General features: G+C 43.3%; 1 protein-coding gene and 1 pseudogene across 3 annotated transcripts; both read left to right on the top strand.

Moving 5' to 3' along the window:
- The first annotated feature begins 1,301 nt into the window (after positions 1 to 1,301).
- LOC121584718 (outer dense fiber protein 2) lies at positions 1,302 to 12,796 on the top strand. Of its 3 annotated transcripts, XM_041900781.2 has the most exons (19): positions 1,302 to 1,412; positions 1,709 to 1,841; positions 1,979 to 2,098; positions 2,423 to 2,599; positions 6,460 to 6,644; positions 6,829 to 6,958; positions 7,042 to 7,173; positions 7,291 to 7,365; positions 7,515 to 7,586; positions 7,908 to 8,024; positions 8,300 to 8,485; positions 10,379 to 10,488; positions 10,682 to 10,817; positions 10,954 to 11,064; positions 11,212 to 11,475; positions 11,572 to 11,672; positions 11,804 to 11,966; positions 12,084 to 12,209; positions 12,584 to 12,796. In XM_041900781.2, exons 2-19 carry the CDS (start codon positions 1,731 to 1,733, stop codon positions 12,737 to 12,739), a joined length of 2,472 nt encoding a protein of 823 aa, XP_041756715.2. In that variant the 5' UTR covers positions 1,302 to 1,412; positions 1,709 to 1,730; the 3' UTR covers positions 12,740 to 12,796. The 3 variants fall into 3 exon arrangements, with proteins under 3 accessions (XP_041756715.2, XP_041756714.2, XP_041756713.2); XM_041900780.2 differs by having other exon boundaries at positions 1,302 to 1,841; positions 2,486 to 2,599; XM_041900779.2 differs by having other exon boundaries at positions 1,302 to 1,841.
- A 523-nt stretch (positions 12,797 to 13,319) lies between these two features.
- LOC121584721 lies at positions 13,320 to 21,572 on the top strand (annotated as a pseudogene).
- Positions 21,573 to 22,914: the final 1,342 nt, after the last annotated feature.

Here is a 22,914-nt window from a genome sequence, read left to right as displayed (position 1 = left end):
TTATCTCAAAAGTGGATACTTGGTGTATTACAATTCACAGGAAATACTACATGCTGTATTAGTGACACTTTTTTATTATTATGAAATGCAAAAAAAAAAAATGCTGCCAGGTATCATTTGTAGCTTTGAAAGCAGGAGATTTCAACTTCTGAATGATTTCGGAGTCAGAAGTGTTGATGCAAATTTTTCTTGTAACAATCGATTAGTGACCAAAGCCACAAATGTCTCCTCCGATTCCTCAAACTCCTTTTTGGTTAATGTCTTTGGCCAATCAATGGGTTGAAAGGCCCAACCTGGGAGGGGGTGAAATGTTCGTTATTACAAACAGCATAAGGTAGTTCTATTTTGAGTTTGCAATTGTTGCCTAAGGTTAGAATAGACCCACGTGCCGGACACGTTTAATGGATGAGACACAGAATCAAAATCTATTTTAATTCCCAACCCACCAAGGTGCGCGTTACATCGCGGACATGTGGCCACTGTCCAGGCATATCCAGGATACCAGGTGAAATGTTTGTCCGCAGGCCAGTGCTTGACAACGTCTGCCTTTCTGAAAGTCATTACTTCAAACTGGTAGCCCTGAGGGTTTTCGAACCGCTGGACGGGCACTCTTCTTTCCCCAATAACCGTATCATTTCTATAAGAGAGCGCAAGTCGACTGTGGATAAAGTTGGCATCTTTCTCAAAAGCCAATTCATGTCCACAGGACCTGCAGAGTAACAAGTCTCCGACATCTTCGCCAACACAGGCTTCGACGAGTTTAGAATCGCACAGAAATACAGTGAAAAACAGAAGTGTTTGTAGCCGAATTTCAGACAGTTGTCTCGCTCTACCCGCCATTGTTGCCAACAATGTAGCAACTCGAAGCGCACATATATACTTTTGTATAATTGTATGCGTGCAATCATGCAAATCTATTTTACACCTAGATGCAAATCAGGAACGAGCGAGTTCGGATGAAACACGAGTAGTCGAAAATGGTACTTCCCTCGGACGTCTACAGCGGATTCATATATTTATAGACATTTCTAAAATTTGGTTCGTTTGAAAACCTCACACATTAACTGGAAAACCACGTAATGTTTACAAGGACCGTCAAGATCGAATGAATCCGTTAACGCATTGCGCCGTCTACAGGCAGGAGGTGGGCATTTCGCGGAAATATGACGCGTTGAAGAGGACGTCCCGTTACTGCTGGCAACGTAAACTCGAACGTGGGTCCAACTAATGTTCTCCAATCACAGACCGATGTCTTTAGAAATCGGTTATGAACGAGCCAATTGCGTAGAAGATGACCGGATCCATAGATATTTAGTTGGTTAACAAAACACTCACTTTTGCGAAACAAGTTTGTAAGGGCTTCAGTTAGCTATGGAGCACGTTTATGAATAAGGAACTTTATATTTGTTGAGGTTAGCTTGCTGGTCATGCATGGAGTGGTCTCGTGAACTAGCCATTTCAATTAACAATTTTGACAGTAAAATAAAAAGTCAAAATTGTTCATATACATGTTAATTTAACTGGATAGTAGCTGGACGAAGCTAATCTTGAACATGGTGTCAATACTGTTGTCGTGGTTAGCTGAATGAACTCAACTTGACCATATGGAGTTGAGTTTACTCGGCTATGTCGTGGTATCATTATCTCTGGTGTATGACTTTCTGGCAGCTAGAGAAAATTCTGTTCTATCATGTGCTCCAATTTCTAGATTAACTGATTATTGGTCAATAATGAAAACGCGTGATTCTTCCCCACCATTGCACGTTCACGTGCCAGAGACCACACATGTACATGTACACCTGAAGAGGAGTCAGAAGAGCGGCACTGCAAAGACCTCACAGGTTAGTAAATGTTTAGTCAATTAAGTGATACACTTATTCAACCTTCGAAATAAAGTAGGCCTATAATAGAAATAGGCCTCCCTTGACTGCCTCAACAGTTGCATGTCAGTCAACCACTGCTCTCTTTGCGTATGAAGGTTAAAAAGGTGCAAATCAAGGGGGATATTGGGAACCTGCGTGCCAGGACGAGGGCCCGGGCCCCCTGGGTGCCGGCCACAGGAAGAAGCGCCACTCGGGATGACGCATACAAGTGGAAGGTCCTGGAAATGTTATTTGCTCCTCACATATACATTTTCATCCAGTGCTATGGACATTGCTTACATTTCACATTAACAAAGATACATTTATTGCTCACTATTCCCACAGATATTATATCCTACATGATATCATTAGATCCACATTTAAATTTTAGTCATTTAGCAGACGCTCTTATCCAGAGCGACTTACAGTTAGTGAGTGCATAAATTTTTCATACTGGCCCCCCGTGGGAAACGAACCCACAACCCTGGCGTTGCAAGCGCCATGCTCAACCAACTGAGCTACAATCAACTACCAATGTTGATTTTCATGTCTCTCAGCAGCCTTCATACTGTCTGGAGATCACACCTGTATCACAGGCTAAGCCCTCCCTGTCCCCACTGCAGTTGGCTGACCTGTCTAATGAGGATAAACAAGAGCAGAGGATACATGGCCAGTGTAACAAATATATGAGGAAGATTGATGGACTCATGATGGATGTTGGGTCTCCAAAGAATGAGGTATGTACAGTGCCTTCAGAAAGCATTCCCCTTGACTTATTCCACATTTTGTTGTGTTACAGGCTGAATTAAAAATGGATGGGGAAAAAAAACAATCTTGCCCATCTACACAAAATGTCCCATAATGACAACATGAAAGCAAGTTTTTAGACATTTTTGCAAATGTATTGAAAATTAAATACAGAAGTATCTAATTTACATAGGTATTCACACCCCTAAGTCAATACTTTGTAGAAGCACCTTTAGTACTGATTACAGCTGTGAGTCTTTCTGGGTACGTCTCTTAAGAGCTTTCCACACCTGGATTGTAAAACATTTGCAATTATTCTTTCAAAATTATTCAAGCTCTGTCAAATTGGTTGTTGATCATTGCTAGACAACCATTTTCAAGTCTTGCTATAGATTTTAAAGTAGATTAAAGTCAAAACTGTAATTTGGCCACTGATTAACATTCACCATCTTCTTGGTAAGCAACTCCAGTGTAGATTCTGTCTTGTGTTTTAGGTTATTGTTCTGCTGAAAGGTGAATTCATCTCCCAGTGTCTGGTGGAAAGCCTCTAGGATTTTGCCTGTGCTTAGCTCCATTCCATTGATTTTTTTTTATCCAGGAAAACTCCCCAGTCCTTAATGCTTACAAGCATACCCATGACATGATGCAGCCACCACTATTTTTTAATTACTTTTTTTATTTCACCTTTATTTAACCAGGTAAGCCAGATGAGAACAAGTTCTCATTTACAACTGCGACCTGCCCAAAATAAAGCAAAGCAGTGTGATTAAAAACAACAACACAGAGTTACATATGGAATAAACAAAACGTACAGTCAATAACACAATAGAAAATCTATATACAGTGTGTGCAAATGTAGTAAGTTATGGAGGTAAGGCAATAAATAGGCCATAGTGCAAAATAATTACAATTTAGTATTAACACTGGAGTGATAGATGTGCAGAAGCTGATGTGCAAATAGAGATACTGGGGTGCAAATGAGCAAAATAAATAACAATATGGGGATGAGGTAGTTGGATGGGCTTATTACAGATGGGCTGTGTACAGGTGCAGTGATCGGTAAGCTGCTCTGACAACTGATGCTTAAAGTTAGTGAGGGCGATAAGAGTCTCCAGCTTCAGAGATTTTTGCAGTTCGTTCCAGTCATTGGCAGCAGAGAACTGGATGGAATGGCGGCCAAAGGAGGTGTTGGCTTCGGGGATGACCAGTGAGATATACCTGCTGGAGCGCATACTACGGGTGGGTGTTGCTATGGTGACCAATGAGTTAAGATAAGGCAGGGATTTTCCAAGCAGTGATTTATAGATGACCTGGAGCCAGTGGGTTTGGCGACGAATATGTAGTGAGGGCCAGCCAACGAGAGCGTACAGGTCACAATGGTGGGTAGGATATGGGGCTTTGGTGACAAAACAGATGGCACTGTGATGGACTACATCCAATTTGCTGAGTAGAGTGTTGGAGGCTATTTTGTAAATGACATCGCCGAAGTCAAGGATCGGTAGGATAGTCAGTTTTACGAGGGCATGTTTGGCAGCATGAGTGAAGGAGGCTTTGTTGTGAAATAGGAAGCCGATTCTAGATGTAACTTTGGATTGGAGATGCTTAATGTGAGTCTGGAAGGAGAGTTTACGGTCTAACCAGACACCTAGGTATTTGTAGTTGTCCACATAAGTCAGACCCGCCGAGAATAGTGATTCTAGTCGGGCGGGCGGGTGCAAGCAGCATTCGATTGAAGAGCATGCATTTAGTTTTACTAGCGTTTAAGAGCAGTTGGAGGCTACAGAAGGAGTGTTGTATGGCATTGAAGCGCGTTTGGAGGTTTGTTAACAGTGTCCAATGAAGGGCCAGATGTATACAAAATGGTGTCGTCTGCGTAGAGGTGGATCTGAGTCACCAGCAGCAAGATATACACAGAGAATAGAGTCAGCCCGAGAATTGAACCCTGTGGCACCCCCATAGAGACTGCCAGAGGTCCAGACAACAAGCCCTCCGATTTGACACATTGAACTATATCTGAGAAGTAGTTGGTGAACCAGGCGAGGCAGTCATTTGAGAAACCAAGGCTATTTAGTCTGCCAATAAGAATGCGGTGATTGACAGAGTTGAAAGCCTTGGCCAGTTCAATGAAGATGGCTGCACAGTACTGTCTTTTATCGATCGCGGTTATAATATCGTTTAGGACCTTGAGCGTGGCTGAGGTGCACCCATGACCAGCTCGGAAACCAGATTGCATAGCGGAGAAGGTACGGTGGGATTCGAAATGGTCGGTGATCTGTTTGTTAACTTGGCTTTCAAACACTTTCGAAAGGTAGGACAGGATGGATATAGGTCTGTAACAGTTTGAATCTAGAGTGTCACCCCCTTTGAAGAGAGGGATGACCGTGGCAGCTTTCCAACCTCTGGGGAGAAGATGATACGAAAGAGAGGTTGAACAGGCTAGTAATAGGGGTTGCGACAATTTCGGTGGCTAATTTTAGAAAGAAAGGGTCCAGATTGTCTAGCCCAGCTGATTTGTAGGGGTCCAGATTTTGCAGCTCTTTCAGAACATCAGCTGTCTGAATTTGGGTGAAGGAGAAGCAAAGGAGGGGCATGGGCAAGTTGCAGCGGAGGGTGCAGAGCTGGTGGCCGGGGTAGGGGTAGCCAGGTGGAAAGCATGGCCAGCCGTAGCACTATGCTTGAAAATATGGAGAGTGGTAGTCAGTAATGTGCTGTATTGGATTGGCCCCAAACATAACGCTTTTTATTCAGGGCATGAAGTATATTTCATAGCATTTTTTTTGTTGCAGTTTTACTTTAGTGCCTTATTACAAACAGGATGCATGTTTTAGAATATTTGTATTCTGTACAGGCTTCCTTCTTTTCACTCTGTCAATTAGGTTAGTATTGTGGAGTAACTACAATGTTGTTGATCCATCCTCAGTTTTCTCCTATCACAGCCATTAAATTCTGTAACTGTTTTAAAGTCAACATTGGCCTCATGGTGAAATCCCTGAGCTGTTTCCTTCCTCTCCGGCAACTGAGTTAGGAAGGACGCCTGTATCTTTATAGTGACTGGATGTATTGGTACACCATCCAAAGTTCAATTAATAACTTCACCATGCTCAAAGGGATATTCAATATCAGCTTTTTATTTTTTTACCCATCTACCAATAGGTGCCCTTTTTGTTGCAAGGCATTGGAAAACCTCTGTGGTCTTTGTGGTTGAATCTATTTTTGAAATTCACTGCTCGACTCAGGAATCTTACAGATAATTGTATGTGGGATACAGAGATGAGGTAGTCATTCAGAAATCCTGTTAAACACTATTATTGCACACAGAGCGAGTCCATGCAACTTATTAAGTGACTTGTTAAGCACATTTTTTTACTCCTGAACTTATTTAGGCTTGCCATAACAAAGGGGTTGAATACTTTTTGACTTGACATTTTAGCTTTTCATTTGTAATTAATTTCTAAAAATTTATAAAAACACAAGTCCACTTTGACATTATGGGGTATTGTGTATAGGCCAGTGGAAAAAAAAAAATCTACATTTAATCAATTTTAAAATTCAGGCTCTAACACAACAAAATTTGGAAAACGTCAAGGGGGGTGAATACTTTATGAAGGCACTGTATAGTGTGTAAAATTCTGTTTGCCCCTTACCCAACTTAGCCCCTTCTATGGTTCATCACACTATCGCAATTTACTGCTTCATTACAATACCGAGCCACGATCTCACTGAAATTCAGCAATATCCAGTGCACCCCTCTTGTTTGTTTCGTGAATGTGTCCAGTAAACAAAGAAGTTGTGTGTGTGTGTGTGTGTGTGTGTGTGTGTGTGTGTGTGTTTGTCTGCTTTTGGTGGTCAGGTGAAGCTGCGGAAGAAGGAGCGTCTGATGGAGCACCAGTCTGAGTGTCTGAGCGCATGCCAGCGTGTCATCGACGAGCAGGAGGAGGAGCTGCTGGATGCCGCCAAAGAGCTGGACCTTAGAGAACGAGAGAAGATCTCCATCCAACACTCCCTAAGGAAGAGGGGGGAGACAGGCCACAACAGGTGTGGACTCCACCTGTAATATCATAAGGACATTTAGTAATCAAGCATAGGATTATCAGTATTAGATTGAGTAGCCAATAGAATAGAGTGAAAATACATCTGAACTATTTAATGTTTACAAGACAACTTAAAAATGTGAGGCAGTTTAGGAACAGCTTGGTTTTAACCTTTCCATTCCGTGCAGGGCTTATTCGGGGACTCTACACGGGGAAAGAGACATGCTACTGAGGAAGCTGGTAGAAGCAGAGTTTGATGGGGTGGCAGTGGTCACACAGTTGACAGCTCTGAATGAGTCAATGGGTGGTGTGAAAAAGGTGAATTTGATACAAGTGACCCTGTTAAATATGGACAAATGTTTTTTAAAATGTTCTTTAAGACTGCCCTTTCTCCTTGCTAGGATAAGCGGTTTTCCAAGGCGGACGCTGCCCTGCTTGGTAGGCAGCAGGAGTTGCTGACAAAGAAGATAGAAACATTTGACAGCACAAACCGCACTCTCCGAGAACTCCTCAGGGAGTGCCATGAACGAGAGGTACTCTCCCCAATACATCGACTTGCTCAGACTGACGAGGACAGTGGCTTTGAAAGAATATCTAAAATGACAATTAGAATTGTGGTCTTATATTTTTGTTGATGTATTTATTGATAGATAGAATCATTGAGGACGTCAGAGCAGAGGCAAGGCCTACTGAAGAGACTGGTGGACACAGAAGCAGAAAAAGTGGTGTGTATGCATCACCATGTTCCTGTGTTTATCACCATGCACTTTTATCTGTTACATTTCCCTTATATTGGTTTCCTTTCACTCTGTGTGGTGCATATCCATGTCATAGATGACATTAAGAATGTTGTTTCTGCTTTTCTGGCTTTCAGCATCTTGCTGCAAAACTCAACAACAAAGAAAAGGAAGCCAACCAGCTTGCAGTACATTTGGATTTTGAAAAGGTACATTGTCTCTAGTTCTCTAGATTCTCATCCGTTTGCATTTGATGCAGAGCGAGATCATAACGTTTTTTTATTTAGCTTACTAGGTAATACAAAAAAAAAAAAAAATATATATATATATATATATATATATCATAAATTGGTGGGTACTTATTTTTGTCCTATTTCAGTCATGTACAATTGTGTAAATGGGAAATACTCTGGTATTTGAACCAGCAACCTTTTGGTTACTGGCCCAATGCTGTAACCGCTAGGCTACCTGCCACCAGTGCTCACAAATAGCATCTTATCTTTACTCATCATTCCATATCCTCCATACAGGACATTGTGAAGACCACAGGAGAGCTGTCTAAAGTTCTGGAGTCAACCTGCAGCCAGCTTATGGTTCAGTTACGCAGCAAAGAGACTGAAAATAACCGCCAGGCCGGCCATAGTAAAGTGGGTACCAAGGTTTATAGGCCACAGAATTAAGAGTCTGCTATTGTTTGGTCCTTGGGGGCAATTCAAGGAGTTGGTCTAATGGTGCAATAGAGGAGCAATGTCAGAGGACACCTGGACCACCTATTGAGCCATTTGTTAAGTAAATCAGGTGATAAATTAGGTTCTAGGGAGTCCGGAGTGGGTCTTTAAAGTATAGACTGGAACATCTGACCACAACAATCTTCTCTCTCCATTGCTCCCCTTTTTTTATCTCCCTTCCTTGTGTGGAGTAGGAGATGGAGCAGACCCAGGAGCAGCAGAAGGAGGAGATACAGGCCCTGCTGGAGCAGCTGGAGGAGCTGAAGCGGCAGAGTGAAGAGGACAAAGAGAGGCTGAAGCAGGCCAACCAGACACAGAGGCATAGGGCAGAGCACAGTGAGGATTCAGCCAGACAGCTCTCTGCACAGCTGCTGGAGAAGGTCAGACACTCACTGGTCCTCCGGCTGCTCTCATGGGTTGACATGTGGTGTTGGGATGGCAACAGGGTGGTTGGGTGTGATCCTGTGAATATTATTATATAATAATATAATAATATAATATGCCATTTAGCAGATGCTTTTATCCAAAGCGACTTACAGTCATGCGTGCATACATTTTTTGTGTATGGGTGGTCCCGGGGATCGAACCCACTACCTTGGCGTTACAAGCGCCGTGCTCTACCAGCTGAGCTACAGAGGACCACGGGAGGGGTACATGTATAGTTATATTAACAAGCGATCCAAGCGGGCCAGGTTCAACAAGAGGGCTTAGCCCCCTCAGTTGAAACTTGTGCCACCTCTGTTTTAGTTTTATGTAAAAATAGCATAAAAGTTCAAATGATTGAGTGACAGGTTGGTGCGAAATCTGTATCACCGCTGCGCTGTATCAACACAATGGACAGAGTGTGCCGTGGAGTGTTTGTGTGTAGGGAAGTATAGAAAGCCACTGGGCGGTTAGGCTATGACTCCTTTCCATAAAAAGCGGGGGGAAACGCTGCTCATCTGTGGTAGGCTACATGAATAACATGGCAGGCAACGTTTATAACGTGATACGCCTCCGCCTGGAATATTGGATTTTGATTTATAAGGACGAGGTCAAGTTTACAGTTGAAGCTGCTTCACTCAACTCTGCCTCACTCCCCCCACTACAGAGTATAGTTACCTTCTAAGCTGGCTGTAAAAGGCATTAGTGTTATTAGCCTATTTAGCTCTAACCAGCTAATCTGGCACGATGGATATCAGAAATCAAACCACCAAGGCCGCCGCCAAGCCCAGCAGAGATGATGCTGATAGAGCGCAACTGAGATTTCACTTCTTGGTCAAAAGCACTCAATGGTCTTGGCATTTGAACTTTGATGTTTACTGTGGTATAAGCAGAATTCAATATAATTCCAATGCAAGAACCCAAATGACGCCCCTGAGTATAGCTACATATCGATATGTTTCATCATAGAAATAGAACGTAGGCTTTATTTGTAGCCTATTGCTTTTCATGGTTGGCATTGCTTAATTGATTACGTGGGTGAGTCAAATTTGATCCACAGAAGTGTATTGTGCGATATCGCAACGTGTTACTGAACGCATGAGCTGCATGATTTTCCATGTTTTAAGCCAGCCTATAGGCCTATTTATTTTGCAAGACAGCTGTGCCTGGCTGCATCTCACTGTAGTAGGCTGTTGGCTATGTTTTGGTTATTTGCTTTTGCCTTTTGCTTACTGTTAATGTAACTAGCCTAAATATAGATTGTGTCATGCCTTTATCGATCTGATATTTAGTCTATAGGCCTATGGTACGCCTACCATTGTTTTGTTCTGTTAACATTCATTTGTTCGCATTCACGGTTGTGTCGGTATTCTAAGCCAAACTGCTATTCAGTATTTTTGTTTTGCATGAATAACTAGGCTACTACTTTCAGCATTTAGTTTGCATTATCTTGGTAAGACAGCTGTGTGTACGGCTGCATTCACATAGGCTGTTTGTAATAGGTGAATTACCCTATCTATCTTGTAGCCTATATTCATTGCCAAATAGGCCTTGCTTTAGTGTGTAGGCGTTGTCCATTGTGCTGATACAGGGCAGTGGAGATTGGCTACAGATATCGTGCCAACCTGTCACTTCAAAAGCACTCAATGGTCTCGGAGTCTCTGCATTTGAACTTTGTTTATTGTGGTATAGTGTGATATAAGCAGAATTCAATGTAATTCCAATGCAAGAACCCTGCTAAAATGGTGCCCCCTCATTGATTTCAACTGCCCCCTTAGTCACTTTATCCTGGCGCCGGGTCTGGGCCCAAGAGTCACACTGCCCTAATGTATTTGTATGCCATCATTCAGGAGACTGAGTTGGCAGAGGCCCTTACCTCAGCTGAGAGCTGGTGTACCCGCCACTCGAAAGAGGTGACTGTTAAGAGCCAGCTTGAAGTGGAAATCGCTGTTCTCAAGAAGTGAGTAATTGTGACTACCATGAGGCATTCAAGACCTGTTTGTTATGAATGATTCAACAACTTTCACTCTTTAACAGTTTGTCTTTGGCAAATGATCTTGTTAAAAAAGTTGTCTAAAACCTTTTAAGTGTTTCTCAGACATTTCTTCCTTTCTGATTTCTTCATTATGTGCTCTGCTGTCTTGTCTGTGCAGCCAGGTGAGTGAGCTGACTGCACAGATCCACACTGTGGAGGAGAAAGGCCATCAAGAGAGGGAGGGGCTCCTGGACCGGCTGCACCGCCTCACCTCTGACAATTCCTCCAACAAACTAGAGAACCAGAAACTGAAGGTAAACATCTGTTTTTCTTCACTATCAGTCATTGAGTGTAATAAACTGTAGAATATGAAACATTGTAAGGATTAAACGTTCTAGAACTTTTAATGTCTGGATAGTTGTTTAGTTATTTGTGCATCTTCTTCTTGAGACCACCCTGTCTGCTGCAGAAGAGAACCTGATGCAGTCCCAGTCTAAAGCCCAGCAGCTGAAGAATTCAGTCAAGAAGCTAGAGAGCCAGGTGGAAAACTATAAGCGCAAGGTACAGTTGATCAGCATACCAGAGTGGGCTGTACTTCAACCTTATAAGAAGCCAAGGTGTTATAATCCAGCAATAAATACTGTACAGGCTGCATGCTATCCAGTCTGTAGCATAGATTTTGAATTGATAAGTGATCATGTGCTGCAGGTTCAGAGGGCTCGATTAGAGTCAGAGGAGTACTGCTTAAAGCTGGAGATCTCTGAGAAACACACACAAGAGATGAAGGCTGACCTGGAGAGGGAGATTGAGCAGGTCAGGAGGCAGCTGCTGGGGCATCTGAAAGAGCTGGAGTCTCTGCCTGAGAGGCTGAAGCGTTCTGAGCTGCAGCTGAGAGAGGCCCAGGACGAGACACACACTCAGGAGAGGAGAAACACTGAGCAAAACAACACCCTGTCTGAACTCAGACACAAGGTATGCACACATACTGTAAATGGACAGTCGTCTGTTCACAGATTGATTCTGATCTGTGTTTGAATAAGAAAGGTGTTTGTGTGTGTCTCTGTGTAGGTGGAACAACAGGGATGTTGGGTGGAGACTTTTCAAGAGAAGAATTTGCTTCTGGTGGAGGAGCACAAAACTCTGCAGCAGAAGATGGAGAGTATAGAGAGGTAAGTCATATCAATACCTGAGGGGGAGATCGCCTATTTGGTGTCCCTATGTACCATGATCACACTCAGGTCCACAAGACATCCTGCATGTTTCTGCTGGTCAATGTCTGGACTGTTCCTTCCCTCCCCAGGAAACTGGAGGAGGCAAACTTGCAGAACAGAGATATGGTCCATGTAATTGGCAAGCGGGAAGAGACTATCCACAGCACCCAGAAACAGCTGGAGGAGCGGGCCCGGGTGTGCAGCATCCTCTCCAAGCAGCTGGAGCAGGCCTTCGAAGATGGACAGAGACAGGTCTGTCTTATTACTGAACATCACTTAAATACCTTTCAGTTTCTGTTTCAGACTCAAGATTATTTTGTTTTTACCGGTTTGTTAATGTCAACTTGATCATTTTGGTTGGACTTTTAGGCGGATCAGAGCCTGGAGCGGGCTTTACTCAAAGAGAGGTCCATCCAGGCCAAGGCTCTGGACCTGGAGAGCCAGCTGGGCCTCAAAAGGACAGAGCTCAGTCAGTTACGCAGAAGCAAAGAGGATGTGAGTGAGACCTTTTAACCCAATGACCTGGTTTTATAGAGTTATTTATGTGTTATACATTATACATCCAATATCTTTTAAAATATTTGTTCCAACTTCCCAATCAAGGAATACTGTGTAGCTCTGTCCTTGAGCTGATATTGTCTATTAATGTTCTGTATTATTTCATGTTTCATGTTTTGTGTGGACCCCAGGAAAAGTTGCTGCTGCTATCGCAACAGCTAATTGGGTTCCTAATAAAATACCCCAAAATACCAAAATACTGTATATCTATACAAACTACAAAATCTGAACACCATAATAAGGTATGATACAACAAGTATGTTAACTGTGTCAAACTGAATTGATATGTAAGTCTGTTTTTTTCTTTGCAGATGGAGCGACGATTCCAGAATCAGTTGAAGAACATGAAGGAGAGACTGGAACAATCTGACTCTACCAACCGCAGCCTGCAGAATTATGTTCAGTTTCTCAAAGCTTCATATAGTAATGTGTTTGGTGACTCTGTGCTATCAAGTGGTCCTCTGTAGCTCAATTGGTAGAGCATGGCGCTTGTAACGCCAGGGTAGTGGGTTCGATCCCCGGGACCACCCGTACGTAAAAATGAATGCACACATGACTGTATGTCGCTTTGGATAAAAGCGTCTGCTAAATGGCATATTATTATTATTATTATTATTATAAGCTCACTACACACACACACACACACACACACACACACCTCACCAATCTGATTGCATAGTGTTAGCCTTATATTGTATGAGGTGTGTACCAATGATCTATTTGTTATTTTCAGTTTAAATGTACTGTATACTGTTTATCAAAACTATGATAAAATCTTAAAACTAATATGGACTGCCAGACATGTTTCACTCTTTCACAAACAACAAACTCACAACATATTGTATGAATAACTAAATAGTTATCCAGTGTTTTTCCCAGTATTTTCCATAGATACATTAAAAAATATATATGTTATGATTTCATTTGATCCATTATGAGGTCAAAGTAGCTTTGTAACTGTTTGGACCGTTGACTCGGAACCATTGTATCGGAACTCGAAATAGCCGGAAGTTGAGCCCTTCGGAGTTTTTCATTAGGCGGCTCGTATGCAGCAAGCTCATTGAGCAAGCTGCTAGCCACTGCATCACCGATCTCTCAAAGTGTCTATTGTGTGTTTATTTACACGTCGACATGCCTGCTAAAAGTTTACGATGGGAAACATTGGAGGCCTTGAAAAACTCTTCAAAAGGAAGACTGAAATACAACCCAGATTGGCTCGAAAAGGGGGAGGTAATGAACTTAACCGTTGGCTAACGTTCTAGCTACTGGTTCAAAGTTATTGTATAAGTTGTGTGCTTACTAAAACACAACGTTGGAAGATGATCAGGATAGTTGGCTCATGACTAGTCTGATTAATCTGGCTGTAATACACAATTAATTGATATATACAGTACCAGTCAAAGGTTTTTTATTTATTTTTTACTATTTTCTACATTGTAGAATAATGGTGAAGACATCAAAACTATGAAATAACATATGGAATCATGTAGTAACCAAATAAGTGTTAAACAAATCGAAATAGAGGAGCCACCCTTTGCCTTGATGACAGCTTTGCACACTCTTGGCATTCTCTCAACCAGCTTCATGAGGAATGTTTTTCCAACAGTCTTGAAGGAGATCCCAGATATACTGAGCACTTGTTGGCTGCTTTTCCTTAACTCTGTGGTCGAACTCATCCCAAACCATCTCAATTGGGTTGAGGTCGAGTGATTGTGGTGGTCAGGTCATCTGATACAGCACTCCAACACTCTCCTTGGTCAAATAGCCCTTACACAGCCTGGAGGTGTGTTTTGGGTTATTGTCCTGTTTGAAAAACAAATGATAGTCCCACTAAGCGCAAACCAGATGGGATGGTGTATCGCTGCAGAATGCTGTGGTAGCCATGCTGGTTAAGTGTGCCTTGAAGTCTAAATAAATCACTGACAGTGTCACAAGCAAAGCACCATCACACCACCTCCTCCATGCTTCACGGTGGGAACCACACATGCGGGGATCATTTGTTCACCTACTCTGCATCTCACAAAGACAGGCCGGTTGGAACCAAAAATCTCAAATTTGGACTCATCAGACCAAAGGACAGATTTCCACCGGTCTAATGTCCATTACTCGTGTTTCTTGGCCCAAGCAAGTCTCTTCTTATTATTGGTGTCCTTTAGTAGTGGTTTCTTTGCAGCAATTCGACCATGAAGGCCTGATTCACTCAGTCTCCTCTGAACAGTTGATGTTGAGATGTGTCTGTTACTTGAACTCTGTGAAGCATTTATTTGGGCTGCAATCTGAGGTGCAGTTAACTCTAATTAACTTATCCTCTGCAGCAGAGGTAACTCTGGGTCTTCCGTTCCTGTGGCGGTCCTCATGATGGTTTTTGCGACTGCACTTGAAGAAACTTTCAAAGTTCTTGAAATGTTCCGTATTGACTGACCTTCAGGTCTTAAAGTAATGATGTACTGTCATTTCTCTTTGCTTATTTGAGCTGTTCTTGCCATAATATGGACTTGGGTCTTTTACCACCTTGTCACAACACAACTGATTGGCTCAAATGGATTAAGAAGGAAATAAATTCCACAAATTAACTTTTAACAGGGCACAACTGTTAATTGAAGTGCATTCCAGGTGACTACCTCATGAAGCTTGTTGAGAGAATGCCAAGAGTGTGCAAAGCTGTCATCAAGGCAAATGGTGGCTACTTTGAAGAATCTCAAATATTAAATATATTTTGATTTGTTTAACACGTTTTTGGTTACTACATGATTCCATATGTGTTATTTCATAGTTTTGATGTGTACTATTATTTTACAATGTAGAAAATAGTAAAAATAAAGAAAAACCCTGGAATGAGTAGGTGTGTCCAAACTTTTGACTGGTACTGTACATCCTGAGACAAAATTGTGTGGGTAATCGTGTAAATGTTCCTTACAAGCCAGAATTCTGGCAGAATGTTGATTCAAATGACATTTAAATGTACTCTACTGGTTGTCTGTGAAGTTTGTACTTCAGCTACTCGAAATTTGAGACAAAATATCCACAGTAAAGTATTGTTTACCCAACTTTCTAGAGAGCCGGTAGGTATATGGTTCAGTTCAGCACAGATGTAAATTTAGTTTTACATTGGCTATTCAGTTCTCTCATCAATAGCTATTGAACCAAGCATCGTCTCACCAGATGGCGTCACTTCAATCGTACCTCAACCGATCTGTCTTGTAGGAAGTGGAACTCATATTAAATTTGAATATTGAGCATCCGCCATTCGCTCTCCATTAAATGGGCAGAATAAATAGCGAGCTAAATTATTACAAACGTTATGACAGTGATTTAACAGTTTGTAATCGTGAGAAAAAAACTAACAAACCGGTGGCTATGGCTTGCACAAATTCTGTGCAAGGCTGTTGGTTGCCAGTGCAGTGACTTGATCAGCTGTGTAGCTAACTGTTGTAGTTAGCTAGCTCTTCCTTCGCTGACATAAAAAGCTTTCTTAGCCTGTTTTAATTACCGTGAAGTTGTAGACAAGCTGCCCCACAATTAAGAACTGACTGTTATCAGAAATCAGTCCGTAGGTCAGCATGTTTCTCCGTGATCGTATCATGACGTATCATGACTTGTGGCAGAAGAACGGCTGCTTCATGAAAACTCATAATGTAAGCATTAGCACTAGTAACTACTGCAGCTTGCTAGCTAGCTTTTGTTAGAAGATTCAACATTGTGTGTTAGCAGCATCATTTCAGTCAAAGATGATTTCAGTGACTGGCTCAGCTAACATTAGCGTTAATGTTGGACAAATTTATGCTAGCTTTTGTGCCATAGTCAAACTTCAGAAATACTGCCCATTGACCTGCAATAATCCTTAGCTAAGTGTCAAATGGGGCGACTAAGACTTCCTCACCAAAAAAGCATCAACATTATTGACATTTATTGTTTTAGCTTAGATTAATTCAGATAGTTTTGAGGCATAAATGGGGTTCAGCAGATGTCACCTAGGTAATATCTTTGAATGTTAGACAGCACATTGTAGCAGAACTACTTCAGAGCTATTCCATTACTGCACAGACAACCGGGAGAATAAGTTAAAATGTAATTTTATTCAACATTCTGGCTTATAAGAAACATTTACATGATTTTGCACACAAATGTCTCAGGCTGTATATACCAATTAATTGTGTATTACAGCCTGATTAATCAGACTAGCTCATGACATGTCTAAGATTTTTGTTTGCTAGCCAACACTAGATACATATTTGAAATCAGCCTTTCATTGGATGAAATGTGATATAGCTAGCTAGCTTATTATGATCCTTTCTCATGTCCCCTGCAGGAAATTTTGTCAGGTTGTAATGAAGCTCCCAGCTTGTCCCCGCTCTCTGGGCTCATCCTGAAGAGGCTTAATGTAAGCCCTCGACCCCTTCAAAAAACCTCTTTGGGCTCTGCTTCCCGTGACCCAAGCCCTGGCCTGTCCGAGGAGGCCCCAGTCTCCTCAACCAGCTCATTCCCTTCAGCCAATGATCAGCCCACTCCCAGGTCGAAGAAGGAAGAGGAGCAGGTAAGTCTCTCGCTCCCATATTTTAACTCTCTTTGCACACTATTTCTGTACATTCTTATTAACCTATTATATCACATTTCTCTTCCTATAAATCTGCAGCAGATTGTTGGTGATGAAGAAAGTGCCCCAGATACCAGCGACGATCTCAGCCCTGTCTCCAACCTCACCATCTCCCTTCTGTCTCCCAGGGCAACTCAAATGGCAGGACTTATACACATGTGTGAGAAGAAACATTGTGCCAAGGCCAAGGTTGCATAGGCTACTTGCTGTTTTTTTCTTAGTTAGCTTGTTCATGAATCAACATATCACTGTTACATATTGTCTCCAACACTGTTTGTTTGCTATATATGTGGGAGCCATCATGGCATTATGTTATGCTAGCATTTCATACCTAATCTAGTGCCTTGAATGTCCTGATGCAGATGGAGCTGAGTCTGAGGCAGGAGCTGCAGGAGATGCTGGGGGTTTCAGTGGCGAGTCGTGAGTCAGAGCAGCTTAAACGCTTTGAGGAGTTGATGGAGCTGAAGCAGAGGCATGAGTACCAGAGTATGAGGGACATGATGGACAGAGAGTAAGCACTGCTTGTTTTACCTCAAAAAAATAAGTGTCCTTTTCACCCACCAATATGCTTCTGTCCCTGTGACAGGACTGAAAATGTGTTACGTGTCAAGAATCTTCATTTGCTGCTTGTCTTTCTCTTGTTTAAAAGAACACAAGAAACCCTCGGGCGCCAAGAGAAGTTGAAAGAAGAGCACAAAAACAGAATAAACGTATTGAAAGTTTAACCACTAGAAATTCAGAAAGCAAAATGCAAAACAATCGTGTTCAGATAAAAAAGAAAAACCTCCTCCACAGATCCTGAACCTGCGCATGCGGGAGGCAGAGAAAGGTGGAGGGCAGGGAGAGACTACGTGCTCCCAACGCCATCCAGGAAGAGATACTGCAACTCAATCAGCTCCTGGAGCCGGCCGCACCCACCCACCCAGTCAGACCCCACCCCTGATCTCACATCCTATAGCACCCGTGCCAACCAGCTATGCTCCCAAGTGTCGGAGGTGGTGCGCACGACAGCTGAGGTCAGTGAGATCCTATTCTTCATTCATCTATGGTTGCATTGAATGGCCTAAATTACACTTTCGATAGACATTATAGCACCACATGTCAAATGGTGGAACTCTTCCATCATGGCTTTTCATCAGAGTATGGGGGGAAAGTAAACACCTCCATTGTTGCTATCCTGTTTATGTCCCTGCTCTGGTCAATATGTGTAAGTGGCTATGTGTGCTTGTGTAGGGGGAGTTCTCCAGTGTGGAGGACTTGACGGTGGCAGAGCGGGCACTGCATGAAATGAGGTCACTGATCCGGGTGATGCAGGAGGCGGCTGCCCAGGCCCAGGAGAAGAGGAAGAAGGAGCAGGGGGAAAAGGAGCGCAGGAAGTTGGCAGAGCTGCAGGCCCAGCAAGAGGAGCAGAAGAAGAATGCAGCTCTGTCAGCCAAAGAGAAAGCACAGAAGAAGGGTAAGGAGAGGGAGGATAAATGGATGGATAAAAGGAAAGTCAGGAATGTTTTTGTTTGGATACATATGGTATGTACGAATGAGTGGAAGGTTAGGAATTGAACAATCGGTTTAAAAGCACTGTTCTGCCTCCCGAGTGGCGCAGCGGTCTAAGGCACTGCATCGTAGTGCTTGAGGCATCACTACAGACCCGAGTTCGTTTCCAGGCTGTGTCACAGCAGGCCGTGACCGGGAGACCCATGAGGCGGCGCACAATTGGCCCAGCGTCGTCCGGGTTAGGGGAGGGTTTGGCCTGCCGGGATGTCCTTGTCCCATCGCGCTCTAGTGACTCCTTGTGGAGGGCCGGGCGTCTGTAAGCTGACTTCGGTCGCCAGTTGTACAGTGTTTCCTCCGACACATTGGTGTGGCTGGCTTCCGGGTTAAGCAAGCAGTGTGTCAAGAGCAGTGTGTTTCGGAGGACGCATGGCTCTCGACCTTCGCCTCTCCCGAGTCCATACGGGAGTTGCAGTGATGGGACAAGACTGTAACTACCAATTGGATATCACAGAATTGGGGAGAAAAAGGGGTAAAAGTAAAAAAAAAAAAAAACGGTTTTTCCTGCAGACTAAAGCTGAGCAGAGTACTCTAAAGTGGTACCAAGAGCTGCAGGTCTCGGCTAACCAGTGTGCACAGTCTTTTGAAGGCCTGAACAACTCTAAGGATATCCAGGTTGGTTGAAACTGCATGGATGAGCAATGCCGTTATAGGAACATGCAGTACCCACTTTATGATACTACACCTTCACAATAAAAATGAATGGCAACATTCCTATTACCTTGTTTTTTTAATGTTTCAGACAAAGGAGGTAAGAATGGAGCTCCAGAAAGCAGCCGCCATCCCTGTCAGCCAGATCTCAAGTATCTCAGGTGCGTCTGTGGGTTATGGAGAGGGATCAGAGGCTAATAATGACACTAATATCTATGGTACAGTGTAAGAAGGTAAACATTGCTATAACAAATGTGAGAATGAAATTGTTTGCGGCATGTTTGTCAAATACCCAGGTTGCAAGCTCAGTGACATTTTTGACAAGATTGACAAGCTGTTGTCTGGGCGATTGGTGGTGTCCGGAGGGAAGTCAGTCTCCACCTCCCAGCATCCCAACGGCATGGACTTTGTCAGCTACAAACTGGCAGAGAAGTTTGTGGTGAGTTCACATGACCTTGAATTTGAACTGGTGGAGACACAGGACTATTGGTCTGTATTGTCTCTTTACAATCCAATACGTCTTCCATACAGTGCCTAATGTTTAATGTTATGTTCTATAATTCCTTTGTCATACGAATAAAAGAGATTGTAGTGTCTTGTTTTCATAGGTCTCTTAAATGCTTCCTTGTCAATGTGTGTCTCCAGAAACAGGGAGAGGAGGAGGTGGCGTCCCACCACGAGGCAGCCTTCCCCATCGCTGTGGTGGCCTCTGGGGTGTGGGAGCTCTCATCCTCGCCCACCTTCACAAGAAGTGCCCCACTACCCACCTATGAAGGATGGCACAGTCAGTGAGGCATCACTGTTTTGCAATGCATCTGGAACTAACTAATGAAACAAAAATTGAAGTAATTCCATGACTTTGGTTTGAAAACACCTATGCTGCATTTCAAGTGTGTTGCTTCCACGATCTTAACAAGAGGTTAGTTTCTCTGTCTGAAGTGTTGTTCTGTGTCCCATCAGAATCTTAGGCTACCGTGTGGAAGACGGAGGGGTGGAGGTTCAGGACAGCTTTTTGAAGAGGTGGTCAGGAATGATCCGCCTCAATGCTGCTATCATACAGCTCAGATGGCCTTATGTCTCCAAGCAGGGGGTATGAGCAATCTTACAGTATTTACCTAACGGATGCTAATATCACCCCGTTTTGTATAATGTTATTAGGCTGACCATATTATCATCATTATTCCTCTTTGTGTCCACCCCTCCAGCCTGACCCACATGGGATGAACCACAGCTGGCGCTGGCTGGCTCAGATGCTGAACATGGCACCCCTGGCAGATGTCACGGCAACACTCCTTTTTGACTTCCTAGAGGTGATTAAGTCAAGTCTGACACCTCTCCAAAGACTGTCTCTGGATTAGACATTTTAATGTAGGTCACTGATGTTCTGTCTTCCCTTAAGTCTGTGGCAACGCCCTGATGAAGCAGTATCAGGTTCAGTTTTGGAATTCTGTTAATCAAAGAGGAGTTCTTGCCAAGGTACAATCACCACTCTCAGCAGTTCAGTTTTACATTGAAACAAAATATAATCTGGTGTAGCATTGTGGTACAGTTTACCTTAGACACTCTTTCAATACTCAGATCTCATGTTTTCATTTCTTCTCTCTCAGGATTGAAGCTGTCACCAGCCAAGGCCAGACGGGCTCAGTCACAAGGCTGAAGTAGTTCCTGGATGTGAGTGAGCTGCAAGGCTTGTGAAACTGACCAAGCAGACAAGGCCTAGGTTTGGGGTTTGAGAAGTCAATGAGGGAAGTGACAAATTCTTCCTTAGTTAATATTCTCGAAATCTAAAGGCAACCTAGATTCGAGTCAATGTCTTAAGTAGTTGAACATGTTATTAATCCAACCTGGTGAAAGTGACAAACTGACAAAAACAACTTTATATCGAAGGAGTGCCTTTGATTTGATGGCCTGGACATGCGCAGTTCGGCGTGACCGTTAGACCCGATTCCATGTTTCTGCGTATGAGCTATGATCACCATGACATCGCCTACAAGCGTGATCAGGGAATTCTATTGGAGAAGCACTTTCTGACTATCTTCATACTGTACTGTCTTTGGTATTGTGCACCATTTGTGAACTGACACTGATGCACTCTTTAAAACCTACTGAACTCTGTTACAATTGGTCAAAGTGATCGTGTTTTATTTTTATCTTCCTATCAGAGTTCATTAAGAAGCAAGCATATCCCTCCCCCCAAAGGCCAGCTGAGCTCCCATTTCTGGAGATCCTAATTGGGGGACGGAAGGATGGAAGGTTTGTTGGACAATAACAAATAAGCCTGGATTCAAGGCTGTGTGACCCCAGTGACAGTCTACAACTCATAGAATGCATTAGGTAGAGGAGCTATGTCTAGATGTGGAAGTTATGTTTGCAATGATGCGCTATATCCTGATCAATTTGTTTATAGTATGTATAACACAAGAGGACGGCTCATTATTCCGCTCCAGCCATTACCACGAGCCCATTCTCCCCAATTAAGGTGCCACCAACCTCCTATGATGTACAGTGCATTCGTAAAGTATTCAGACCCCTTGACTTTGTCCACATTTTGTTACGTTACAGCCTTATTCAAAAATGGATTAAATAGTTTTTTCCCCTCATCAATCTACACCAAATACCCCATAATGACAAAGCAAAAACAGGTTTAGACATTTTTGCAAAAACATAAATATCACATTTACGTAAGTATTCAAACCCTTTACTCAGTACTTTGTTGAAGCACCTTTAGCAGCGATTACAGCCTTGAGTCTTCTTGGGTATGACGCTACAAGCTTGGCACACCTGTATTTGGGGAGTTTCTCCCATTATTCTCTGCAGATCCTCTCAAGCACAGTCAGGTTGAATGGGGAGCGTCGTTGCACATCTATTTTCAGGTCTCTCCAGAGATGTTAGATCGGGTTCAAGTCCGAGCTCTGGCTGGGCCACACAAGGACATTCAGAGACTTGTCCCGAAGCCACTCATGCGTTGTCTTGGCTGTGTGCTTAGGGTCGTTGTCCGGTTGGAAGTTGAACCTTCGCCCCAGTCTGAGGTCCTGAGCGCTCTGGAGCAGGTTTTCATCAAGGATCTCTCTGTACTTTGCTCCGTTCATCTTTCCCTCAATCCTGACTAGTCTCCCAGTCCCTGCCGCTGAAAAACATCCCCACAGCATGATGCTGCCACCACCATGCTTCACGGTAGGGATGGTGCCTGGTTTCCTCCAGACGTGACGCTTCGCATTCAGGCCAAAGAGTTCAATCTTGGTTTCATCAGACCAGAGAATCTTGTTTTTAATGGTCTGAGAGTCCTTTAGGTGCCTTTTGGCAAACTCCAAGTGGACTGTCATGTGCCTTTTACTGAGGAGTGGCTTCCGTCTAGCCACTCTACCATAAAGGCCTGATTGGTGGAGTGCTGCAGAGATGGTTGTCCTTCTGGAAGGTTCTCCCATCTCCACAGAGGAACTCTGGAGCTCTGTCAGAGAGAACATCATGTTCTTGGTCACCTCCCTGACCAAGGTCCATCTCCCCCAATTGCTCAGTTTGGCAGGGCGGCCAGCTCTAGGAAGAGTCTTGGTGGTTCTAAACTTCTTCCATTTAATGGATGGAGACCACTGTGTTCTTGGGGACCTTCAATGCTGTAGAAATGTTTTGGTACCCTTCCCCAGTTCTGTACCTTGACACAATCATGTCTCTGAGCTCTACGGACAATTCCTTCGACCTCATGGCTTGGTCTTTGCTCTGACATGCACCGTCAACTGTGGGACCTTATATAGACAGGTGTGTGCCTTTCCAAATCATGTCCAATCAATATAATTTTCCACAGGTGGACTCCAATCAAGTTGTAGAAACATCAAGGATGATCAATGGAAACAG

The sequence above is a fragment of the Coregonus clupeaformis genome, chromosome 16 (genome assembly GCF_020615455.1).
Source record: "Coregonus clupeaformis isolate EN_2021a chromosome 16, ASM2061545v1, whole genome shotgun sequence".
NCBI lineage: Eukaryota > Metazoa > Chordata > Actinopteri > Salmoniformes > Salmonidae > Coregonus > Coregonus clupeaformis.
Note: the sequence above shows the minus strand (reverse complement) of the source record. Positions and strands in the feature narration are given on the sequence as shown.